We start from the raw sequence: 12,130 nt of genomic DNA, 5'->3' as shown, positions 1-12,130 counted from the left end.
ACACAACAGCGCATTCTCTCTCTTTTTGTCGTTACCGTATACAGTTAGGTGCACACATATATCTGCACGTACACAAACACAGCCTGTCTACAGAGAGATATTAACGAAATGTGGCTAGCTGGCATCAGTTTTCATCTTAAAGGGTGGTTTTACCGGTTGGGGAAGAATTTTAGCATCTGTTTTTCACTTTCTTTGTTACTTGTCTCTTTTAAGTGGTTCCTGCTATTGCTCATACTTTCACAAAACCAATTAACCGAAGTATTAATCTTTTGTGCATAATGCGCCCTGTTTGAGCTACGGACATGGATGATATCTTAAGTCATGTGGCTTATTGTGCTGTTCTTTTTGTAAGGAATCACAGTAATGATTATATTTTCATAACTAAAACTATTATAAATGATTTTCATTAATTTAAATAAAGCTTACATAAAATATTTGATTAAAAAAATTATTTTAGATTATAAAATTTTAGATTATAAAAATTAAAGTAATGACTAATGTACTTTATGAACTTGTACTTTAAAAATGTAACAAAATTTAAAATGTTGCCTTTGCAACTGACTGTAATAAAATGTTTTAAGTTGAAGTACAAAAATGTTTAAAACTGAAAATGCATTAAAAATAAATTAAAGCTGAACATAAATATTATAAAAACAGTGACAAAAGCATATAACATGATTTACTAGAACTTAAACTAAATTTAAAATGAAAACTGAAAATATAAAAATAAAAGCTAATTCAAAATATTAATAGATAATGTAATAGTGCATAAATAATACTAAAATAACACTGCCAGGTAGCTAGTGAAATGGGTGGGGAAAAAAGGTCAAAAACAACTATTTTACTTTTTCCCTTTTTCAACTTTAGTTAGTGTGTAATGTTACTGTTTGAGCATAAAAAAGATCTGCAAGGTTACAAAGCCTAAAGTCCATTACAAAGGGAGATATTTACAGAAAACGCTTTTTAAGAACTACAACAAACGGCTCATTGAGTCTACAACACGCTTCTTCCGGATTTTATGAAGTCACAATATCACTCATTTAAATAATCCCCACCCACGAAATACAGAAAAAAGGTGACGAGGCCTGGTTGAGCTGTGCTAGAGAAGACGAAGAAGAAGAGCTGCTTTAGTAGCATGTTTCTGCCATGTTGAAAAGATGCTGTTTTTTCCATCCTGGTTCCAAAACCCCTTTCTTTCGGCCTAGTGTGAACGAACTTAAAAAAAAGTTGTTAGAAATTATTTTTAGCACTGTTCCTGAACTTTATAACCCCAACGTTTATCTGTGTGCTGCACATTTTACGGAGAACAGCTTCCAGAACCTAAGAGAGTACAATGCCGACTACTCACAAACGCAGCAGTACCCACTTTGTTGGGACAATCAGTTGTTTATGGATCACAACATGTAATGGCTCTGCTAGCCTGCTAGCTATGTTTACAGTGTTGATGAAGTGTTTTGCAATGGGGCTCTCGTTTTTGTAAGAAATCAGAAAGTTCAGAAAAAAATCTGAAATTTACAGTTTTAGAACAGTGAAACACTGTTCTGCTATAGTAAAATTACTGTCTGCTTCAGGATTTCTCAACTCTGGCTCTTGAGGGACACTTTCCTGCAGAGTTTATATTCAACCTTGATCAAATTCATCTGCCTATAACTTTATAGTAATCTTGAAGACCTTGATTAACTTGTTACGGTGTGTTTGATTAGGATTGGGGCAAAACTCTGCAGGAAAGTGGATATCAAGGGCCAGAGTTGAGAACCCCTGATACATTATTTATATATATATATATATATATATATATATATATATATATATATATATATATATATATATATAATATAAAATTATTCTGAGGTTTCATTTGACTATCTGCCCTTCTCCATTTATCATTTCAAAGAGCTGAAAATCCTGTGCCTCTTTATCCTTCTTTGCAATCTCTCTTTATCTTCTATGGGAAAGCTGAAGTTAATTATGCATGATAATCACAATCGCTGGTGCTTAGCGACTGGCGCTAACTTTGTTTTGCTTTGCCACAGTTCCGTGACAGTGTGTGTGGTGTGATTATAAAGCTGAATGTCACTGACCTTGTGGCACACAAACTCACATAGCTCTTTCCAAGGGTGATCAGTTGAACCATCGTGTACCATCTTGAACCTCTCATCTCATTTTACACACGCTAACCTACACATTTCTGTTTACAATGTTTTGTTTTCACACACACATACAGTGCAAACACAGCTCTCAACAAATCTACTGGAGATTTCAGTTGCAGATTTCTTCTACTCTTAGGCAAAAACTGTATTAAAGTAGATGCAATAAAGAATAAAGCAATATAAAAATAATAGAATATATGTCAACTGTTATGGTCATAAGTTTACATATATTTAATTTTACACACATTAATAATTTAGCAAAATATGAGGGTTCAAAAAACTGCATGATGTTTTTTTCTTAATAAGCTATTTTACACAACAGAAAAATACTAATTATTACAAGGTTAAAACTATGGTAATGTAAACAAGTAGCTAAATAAGCAAAAATTTGTGTTTTTGACCTTTTTTTCCCCACCCATTTCACTGGCTACCTGGCTAATCCACGTCTAGGTGTGCATTAAACGATTTTAATAAATGACGTTGAGGCAAAAATTGCCCTCTGCATATTGGATATTATTAATTGTTTATGCTTATTTTCCATATTTTATTTTACTTTTTCCTTTTAATTTTAAGTTAATTTATAAACACAAATAATTTAATGAAACTGTTTAGCAATTTTCAATTTTTTTAAATGATAGTTTTATTTTATTTTATTGTTTCATTTTGACAAAATGGTGAAGAATTGGTGCATTCCTAATATATTTGTTAATAGGCACGCTGCTTATAGACGATTGAACTTTAGTGATGTTTGTTATGTTATGTTATGTTATGTTATGTTATGTTGCTATGTTGCTATGTTGCTGTGCAATATTTGCATATTGCAGTCAAACATAGATGCCTTAAAATGGATTCCTTGAACTGAACAGTATTTATTGATTTTATATTTTCCAGACATGCTGTTCCTTCAGGGATCAGAGGTCATCTTCAAGGTTGCCTTGAGTCTTCTTGGCAGCCACAAGCCTCTGATTCTCCAGCATGACAATTTAGAGTCAATTGTCGAGTTCATCAAAACAACTTTACCCAATCTGGGCCTTGTGCAAATGGAAAAAACAATCAATCAGGTAATATCTGTGTCAGAGTTAACTTGCATGCCTCCACCACCATACCTGCATTCCAAATAGACGTAGGACTCACATAAATACATGCGCTTACTTTCGCTAAGTGTCAAGGCAGTGGCACATTTGGGTGTGGATTCTTTTTGTGGTGACACCAATATACGTGTCTTTCCCTACACAATCAACACATACTCGTGCTTGGGTGTGTCCCGTGTTCATCTTCATATGTGGTTTTGCATAAGTACTAGTTTCATCATGAACTCGGCACAAATAATAGATGGAGTTAGTAAAGTATGGGTGTTGCTCAGTGTGTGTCTGTGCGTGTGTGTGTATGTGTGTTTATGTCTGAAATTATTCTTACATGAAAAGGCGTTTCATGCAAAACAATTATCAGGAGTGCTGTTCTGTCTCTTGAATATTTTAAATGATGCCCAACCACGTACAATGACTAGATTTAGCAGCAAGAAAATTAATTAAATAAAACAAGTGTAACAATATGAACAAATGCGAAAAGCATTGTGCAATATGTTATTCACTCTTATTCTAGCAAGGAGAGTCAATAAGCAAGCAGGTTTATACATTTTTATGTTTTTTTATTATAGGGGTTGGTAAATACATTTTAGAGTAGACACACATAAATCAAACAACCTGTAAAAGTGGTTAATGTGGCCTGTGCGCTATATTACGTCTTCCAAAGCCATATGATTGCTGTGTGAGGAACAGACTGAAATTTACACCTTTATCCAATGAATATCTTTCCCTGTGACGTAGAGGATAATGATGATTTTGATGATGAATTTAAATTTTATTGATGGCAGCAACAATTGCTTCTCTAAGATCATTGCTGATGTCTTTCCTCCTGGGCATTGTGTTAACACGCACCTGAAGGCTCCAGGCCAGTAAACTGCCAAAACTACTGCTTTTATAGAGGTGATCACACTTGCTGATGATCGATTAATCAAAGGCATTTGATTAGCAGCGCCTAACCGTTACTTACCCTCTTAATTCCTAAGGAAGCAATAAGGGTTTGTCTTAGTTTGTCAACCATGGCTTTTCCATTTTGGCCTAGTTCCACTGCCATATAAATGACTCCATTATAGGATCACTGAGATAGCAATTTCATTGAAGATATCTCTGTTTGATGTCAAGGAAGTGTGTATGAGCACCCTACACTTTTTAGAAATGTATGAGACTCTAAAATGGCGGTTGCGAAGAGCTCTCACACTATATGTTTTGATTTTGTTATTTTTGGATGTTGGATGAAGTTTTTTTTTTTTTTTTTTTTTTTGACCCCCCTCATCATATAACTGACGTTTGTATACACACACACACACACACACACACACACACACACACACACAAAGAAACATGCTTTGACTTGCCCATCTTTGATATACATCTTGTATATTTGTACATGTCTCTGTGTAGGTGTCTGAGATGGATATCAGTAAGCAGTTGCAGGCCTATGAGGTGGAATATCATGTTCTTCAGGACGAGCTCTTGGATGGTCCCTCCACTCTCAGCCAATCACAGCGAGTGGCCCAGTTGGAGAAGACCAATGGAAGCCTCCGACAGCAAAACTTAGACCTCCTAGAGGAGCTACAGGTAGCTCATGTTAACACAAGCAGAATTTCTTTATATATTTGCATTTACATAGATTAAAGACTCGCACATTATCCGAATTTTCAGAATTAGCATAATCAAGATTTCAAAGTGAAATAGTGCATCTTTATAAACTCAGCGTTCAAAATATTTTCTTTGGGTTGTTTTGTTTTGTGTGCTTTTTGTGTGTAGTTTTGTTTCAGCTGTTTAAATTCAGCATTAGATGTAGTGTGAAAAATTCTTCCTGAATATTTTATACTTTATTTATTTTTTACATTCCAATCGACTTAACAGGTCGTTATCTTCCTCCATCAGGTTGCCCACGCTAAGATCAGATTTCTGGAGACTCGTGTGGACGGCCTGGTGAATCGAGAGTCTGAGCTACAGTCGGAGGTAAAGACTCTCCAGCAGGAACAGACCGAACTGCAGCAGACTGTATCCAAACTCAGAGATCTCCTCAGGAGTCTTGGTATAAACAGCCCCTCCACTGACCAGGACAACCTCACCAACACAAGCAACAACCAATAACTGTGCCAGTGAGGATACGGAGTCTAGTCTTTATAAACACTCAACTGTCATGACCAATTCTGCTGTCAAGCTCCTCCTGTAAATATCACCTCTGTCATAATCCTAGGACAGGGTAGGGTTTTTTCAGAGCACTGAAGTTCCTTTACCTGAGAAGATCTTGGAGATATGATCTTGGTCTTTCTCACCAGAACTGATCAAACAACCTAAAAGATCAAAACATTAAACAGCTCAAAAGAATAGCTGAGATTCCTCCCTTTCTGGTTCTTACAGCTATCATGACTGGCTTTTACTTTATGGACCGAGAAGGGTCACTGTTTTTTAATAGACACTCCCTGTTGTTGTTTCAGTGTTTTTAAAATGACAATGACCCCAACAAACGTCTCTAAGGTAGATTTGATTGGCATTCAGACATTAGATTGACAGTTCCCCGGCAAGCACTGAACAGCCCATTGAAAGGCTACGGATAAATGCACTTTTGCTGTGCAGTGTAATGTTTGCACCCTCTTCTTATTTTGTGTGAATGTTTGTGTGTGAGCATGTATGTATGTGGCAATCAACCATTGTATTCCAGTGCAATATAAACAAAAAAAAAGACAACCCTCCAGTACACTGTAAACCTGCACAATCTTCTGTTCTAACAGAAACCAAAGAGGAGCTTCATATCTGAGTGCACTTCCATAAACAGAGAAATTGTTTTGTTTTTGTTTTTCTTCTGAGACTCAGACAGAATGCTGCTGATTGACACATTTCCCCAAATAGCATTAAAACCATTCAAGCTACATACGGTCCCTTTCATTATTACACACAAATGCAAAACTTCACGTGTAAGCTCAGTATCCATCAATTTGTATGTGCGTTTTGGATAATTTGGATTTTGAGGTTTCCAGCGATGGCGTTTTTAGCTACTTGGCTGCACTGCTGTTAATGTGGTACCCGAAACCAAAGACCTTTTTTTTAATCCTTCTCTGCAACAAACCGTCAGGTGCTTTTATGTGTGTTAGTGTGTTTGTCTGAGCACACTGTACGCAAATGTCTGTTTTAAACAAGATGTCACCTCTGTATTTGAGCGTGAAATATTTTGGCAGGTGGAAATACATTGGAAAAAGGGTTGTGAGTGAATGAGGAAAAGAAACAGATCATCTTGCTTCATTTGCGTGACAACATGCCCTTACCCTTTGACCTCTTGTACTTTTCTGGAGAATTCCATTTGTGTTTCTCAGTGTTGGAAAGACAGGGACAGACACTGTTAAAACATCGTTCTTGATGAAGTGCTTTATTTTTATTGGTTTTTATTGAGAGTATTATTCTTATTATATGCATTAAAATACATTTTAAATTGTTTGATATACAGTGTTGGTTTCTGTTTGTGTGTGTGCGTTTGTTTGTTTCGCTCCAAAGACCAATTCCATGTAATACTAATTGTATGGTTAAATGAGTTGTTCTGCTGAATCATTTCATTACACAACATTGCACCTGGTTTCTATGATCTAAAGTGAATACTAAGATAAATTTCTTCAGAACATAATTTGTAGAAGCTTTTACATAAATGAAATACTTCTGCTTGTTAAAGTGAACAAGTAAAGTTTACACTAAAAGCGGTGAGTTTGTGTTTGTTTGTAAAAAGCCATTTAAAATATCTAATATAATATATATTATATATAGCCATTATAGAATATATATTATATATAGAAGAAAAAGCACAATATCATTAAGGGGAATAAAAAGTTTGATCAGAGCACCTGAGAAAAACCCTCAATTTAATAAAGACTTCACTAGCAAAGACTTGCAAGATGACCTGATGAAAGGAGGAAAAAACATTTCAATGAAGAGTATAAGAAGAACACTAGACAAGCATGGTCTTCATGTTGGGGTATCTTGCCGAATACCACTCTTGACCAAGAAGAACATAAAAGGCCGACTTGAATATGCTTAAATTCATTTGGATAGACCTGTGGAGTTCTAGAAGAATGTTTTTTTTTTTGGAGTGTTGTGACCAAACTGGAACTTTTTGGACCCATGGATCAATGGTACGTCTGGTGCTAAAAAGGCAAAGCTTATGAGCAGAAGATCTCCATGGTCAAACATGGAGGTGATCCAGTCTTGTTATGGGGGTGCTTTGCTGTTGCAGGAGGTGGAAACCTTGACTGTATGAAGGATGTCATGAAGTATCAAGCCTTTTTGGCAAAGATGGTAATGCCTTTGGTGCAGAGACTGAAGCTTGATGATCAGTGGACTTTCCTGCAGGACAGCCATTTCAAAGAACACATCCAGATCTACTTAAGCGTGGTTCAGGGATCAGTCGTGAATGTTCTTGAGTGACCTGTACAGTCTTCAGATTAAAATCTCATTGAAAATATTTGGTGGAATTTTAAAGAAAGTGGTAACATGGAAACCAAAGACTATCAGTGATCTGGAAGCTTTTTCAAGCGAGGAAGGGGCCAAGATTGCAGTAGAGAGGTGACAGAAGCTAAGCACTTACAGGCAGCGTTTATTGGAAGAATTATTATTATAAGGAATAAAAGATTCTGCACAAAATTTGACTTGATAGATATATATTTATACACACACTATATTGCTAAAAGTTTTGGGACGCCTGCCTTTACGTGCACATGAACTTCAATGACATCCCATTCTTAATCTGTAGGGTATAATATGGAGTTGGCCCACCCTTTGCAGCTATAACAGCCTCAACTCTTCTGGAAAGGCTTTCCACAAGGTTTAGGAGTGTGTTTATGGGAATACTTCTAGAAGCGCATTTGTGAGGTCAGGCAGTGATGTTGGCGAGAAGGCCTGGCTCGCAGTCTCCGCTCTAATTCATCCCAAAAGTGTTCTATCGGGTTGAGGTCAGGACTCTGTGCAGGCCAGTTAAGTTCCTCCACACCAAACTCGCTCATCCATGACTTTATGGACTTTGCTTTGTGCACGGGTGTGCAGTCATGTTGGAACAAGAAGGGGCCATCCCCAAACTGTTCCCACAAATTGGGAGCATGAAATTGTCCAAAATGTCTTGGTATGCTGAAGCATTAAGTGTTCCTTTCACTGGAACTAAGGAGCCAAGCCCAACCCCTGAAAAACAACCCCACACCATAATACCCCCTCCACCAAACTTTACACTTGGCACAATGCAGTCAGGAAAGTGCCTTTCTCCTGGCAACCGCCAAACCCAGACTCATCCATCGGATTGCCAGACAGAGAAGTGTGATTCGTCACTCCAGAGAACACATCTCCACTGCTCTAGAGTCCAGTGGCGGCATGCTTTACACCACTGCATCTGATGCTTTGCATTGCACTTGGTGATGTAAGGCTTGGATGCAGCTGCTCAGCCATGGAAACCATCAGCTGAGCAGCTGGCCTACCATGGCCTACCAGTTTGTGGCTGAGTTGCTGTTGTTCCTAATTGCTTCCACTTTGTTATGATACCACTAACAGTTGACCGTGGAATATTTAGTATTGAGGAAATTTCACGAATGGTCTTATTGCACAGGTGGCAACCTATCACGGTACCACGCTTGAATTCACTGAGCTCCTGAGAGCGACCCATTCTTTCACAAATGTTTGTAGAAGCAGTCTGCATGCCTAGGTGCTTGATTTTATACACCTGTGGCCATGGAAGTGATTGGAACACCTGAATTCAATTATTTGGAGGGGTGTCCCAATACAGTGCTCAGCGTAAATGAGTACACCCCCTTTGAAAAGGGGGTGCAAAATGTCGCCAACTTGTTCATTCCACGCCTAGAAGACTTGGTGCTATCATTAAAAATCATGGAGGCCATACAAACTACTAGATGTAGTAGTTTTTGTTGTCATACTCATGGTGTACTCATTTTTGCATCACCCTAATTTGAGTAAAACTGAAAAATGTGTAATCTAAGTTATATTATTAACCTTACTTTCATGTTATAAGTTAAACAGATGTTATATAAAACTTAAGTCTTGTCAACATTTTGGAAATTGTTTTTGTGTTCATTGAGATATTGTTTAAAATGTTACTTTTCAAAGGGGGTGTACTCATTTACGCTGAGCAGTGTATATATATATATATATATATATATATATGCTGATTTTAAATGGTTTGCTATTTCACAATAAGCTTTACAAATCTTTTATTTCAAATCAGTGGTTCGGATTGCGTATAAAAAAGCCAAACCCACGTGAACTATTGAAATTTCAAAACACTTATGACATAATGAAGCCATGACGTACTGAAATCATGTGATTTTGGCGCTCTGAACCACTGATTAGAAACAAAAGATTCGTAAAGCTTCAAAGCTTCATGAAGCAGTGTTTTGAAATTGCCCATCATTAGATATTGTTGAATAAAAACGCTATTTGGTTATTTTTGGCACACAAAAAGTATTTTCGTCGCTTTATAATATTAAGGTTGAACCACTGTAGTCACATGAACTGTTTTAAATATGCCTTTAGTACCTTTCTGGGCATTGAAAAAGGGAGTGTTCTTGCTGGCGATGCAGGCCTCACTGAGCCATCGGATTTTATCAAAAATATCTTAATTTGTTTTCCGAAGATGAATGAAAGTCTTACAGGTGTGGAACGACATGAGGGTGAGTAATAAATGACATAATTTTCATTTTTGGGTGAACTAACCCTTTAGCATTTGCACTGGACAAAATATTTAGCACTGCCTTTTATGCTTAACTTAAACAAGAAAATAATTATTCGTCAAAAAATATTAAATAAATGTCATAGAAAGCATTAAAATTAACTTTCTCATACATGTTGACACATTATTACAACACTAATTTTGTTTTAAAACAAAATAAGTAAACTATTTGTGTTTCTTGCAAAATATTTGCTTCAATTAATGTATTAATGTTTTACCAGATAGAACCTTATAATTCCAAGCAGAAAGTGATTTTCTAGAATTCAAAGTTTCTATCTGCATTTGACCTGTTCCAAAAATCCCCATTTACAAATTTGGAGGATTTTTGATATTGTACATTTAGAATACATTTAGGGTCTCTGTCATTTTCATGTATGAAAGAGACTTGTTCCCCATATCATTTTTGCTATGGGGAATGCAAAAACCTTGAAGCTAAATATATGAAAACTGCTCTGAATGCAGATAGAACCTTATAATTCCAAGGTGGCGATTGGCTCTTATTTGAGTCCTGAGTCAAAAGAAGTTTTAGAATCCTGTTATAGGCTATTAATAACTTAACACCTATTGAAGAAAGTGCTTTCATCATGTGTTTGTTTTGGATTTGAATGATGTGGTCATGTGCAGGTCTTATTGATTGCCTAACTGCTGCACAACATTCATCAGTGCTCATCAAACATTTCTTAAACCACGAGCAAATACAGTGTGTTTCAATTTAAGCCCTGGAATCAGTGGAATTTGTGTGATGTGTAATAGCCCACAACATTCAAATCCTATCTATAATCAAAGTCAAAAGACATACATATTACTTAATAACAGCTGGGTGTTTCGATACATCTGCCCAAAGCGGGGAAGTGACTTATTTGGACAGTTTTATAAGTTGACTTATTATGAAGCGGCCCTATTGTGTGTAATACTGAGTGTAGCAATATAGTTTTATTTTTCACAATCATATTAACTAAGAACAAAGACTTTCTCTGATTAACTGCTGTAAGGCCTGTTCCTCGGCTGTCATGTTTCACAAACTGCCAGGAACTGTTAGTGAGTTTGCTTGCCAAGTGGCCAAATATTCCAGGTACAGTAAGTGCCAGTTAAGCTCCGTTTAACTATCTACAGAACATAGTGTGCTAACACACACACACACACACACACACACACACACACACACACACACACACACCTTCCCACTCACTTTCTCACCCATCTTTAATTTCACTTAAATCACTGTTGTTTTGTGTAATAGCTGAAATGTTCTTTTTTTATCTACACATCTTTTCACAAAAGAGGCGCCAGACTAGTTGTTGGCAAAGCCATCGTTGTGTTGTACTGTTTCCTCATCACCTTTCCTTCACTAATAATTTTCACATCTATTCTTCCGCTCAATTTGTAGTTTTTGCCAACTTGTGGTTTTGCCACACCCGTTGTACTCCTGCCACACCAGCACAGTATATCAACAGTTACTCTGTGTGCATAAGATTTCTTTTTTTACTGAAGAAAATGTGAGGGGTTTGCTTGTGAAAAAGTCAGCATTATATTGCAGCGATGGATGGTTGCTAGGGTGTTGCTATGCAGGTAATAAGGTGGTCTGAGTGGTTGCTAGGGTGTTGTGAATGTTTGCCAGGGGTGAAAAGAGCTCTACCTTAAATCTTTATGATATTCTGGTCTCAAGATATGGCTTGGGTTCAGGGAGCCAAAAAAACCCCAAAACAAAACAAAAAAAACAATCCTACACTTTTACCTTAATGAAAGGCATTTACACTTTTACAAATAATAAAATATGTTCAGTGTAATGATTTTTTAAATATTTACCAAATTTTATTTTCATTCAGCTTTCTAAGACATTGTTTCCCAATGCTTTACATTGAGGTTCAATAAGCTTCCATTTGTTAACATTGTTTAACTACATTATTAACATGAACTAACAATGAAAAATAACTCAGTTACACTTTATTTTAGGTGATGTAGTTACATTGTACTTACTCAGGTAAGTACTGAGTAATATTAATTACCTACATATACTTACTATAGAGTTACAGTTAGGATAAGGGTTTGGTTTAGGGTTAGTTACTTGTAATTACACATAATTACTGTAGTAAGTACATGTAGTAACATGTAACTACCTCACCTTAAAATAAAGTGTTACCAATAATTCTAAAGCATTTATTAATCTTAGTTAC

The 12,130-nt window shown here is 36.3% G+C and overlaps 1 protein-coding gene across 6 annotated transcripts in view; it reads left to right on the top strand.

Annotated features, from left to right (window-relative positions):
• tbc1d1 (TBC1 (tre-2/USP6, BUB2, cdc16) domain family, member 1) overlaps positions 1–6,679 on the top strand; it is a 74,633-nt gene extending 67,954 nt beyond the window's left edge. For all 6 annotated transcript variants that reach the window (XM_051912192.1, XM_051912370.1, XM_051912276.1 and 3 more), the window contains 3 exons: positions 3,042–3,211; positions 4,634–4,810; positions 5,123–6,679. In XM_051912192.1, the coding sequence (XP_051768152.1) occupies positions 3,042–3,211; positions 4,634–4,810; positions 5,123–5,335 (560 nt within the window). In that variant the 3' untranslated portion in view covers positions 5,336–6,679. The remainder of the gene's footprint in view (positions 1–3,041; positions 3,212–4,633; positions 4,811–5,122) is intronic.
• The last annotated feature ends 5,451 nt before the right edge of the window (positions 6,680–12,130 follow it).

The sequence above is a fragment of the Ctenopharyngodon idella genome, chromosome 1 (assembly GCF_019924925.1).
Source record: "Ctenopharyngodon idella isolate HZGC_01 chromosome 1, HZGC01, whole genome shotgun sequence".
Taxonomy (NCBI): domain Eukaryota; kingdom Metazoa; phylum Chordata; class Actinopteri; order Cypriniformes; family Xenocyprididae; genus Ctenopharyngodon; species Ctenopharyngodon idella.
Note: the sequence above shows the minus strand (reverse complement) of the source record. Positions and strands in the feature narration are given on the sequence as shown.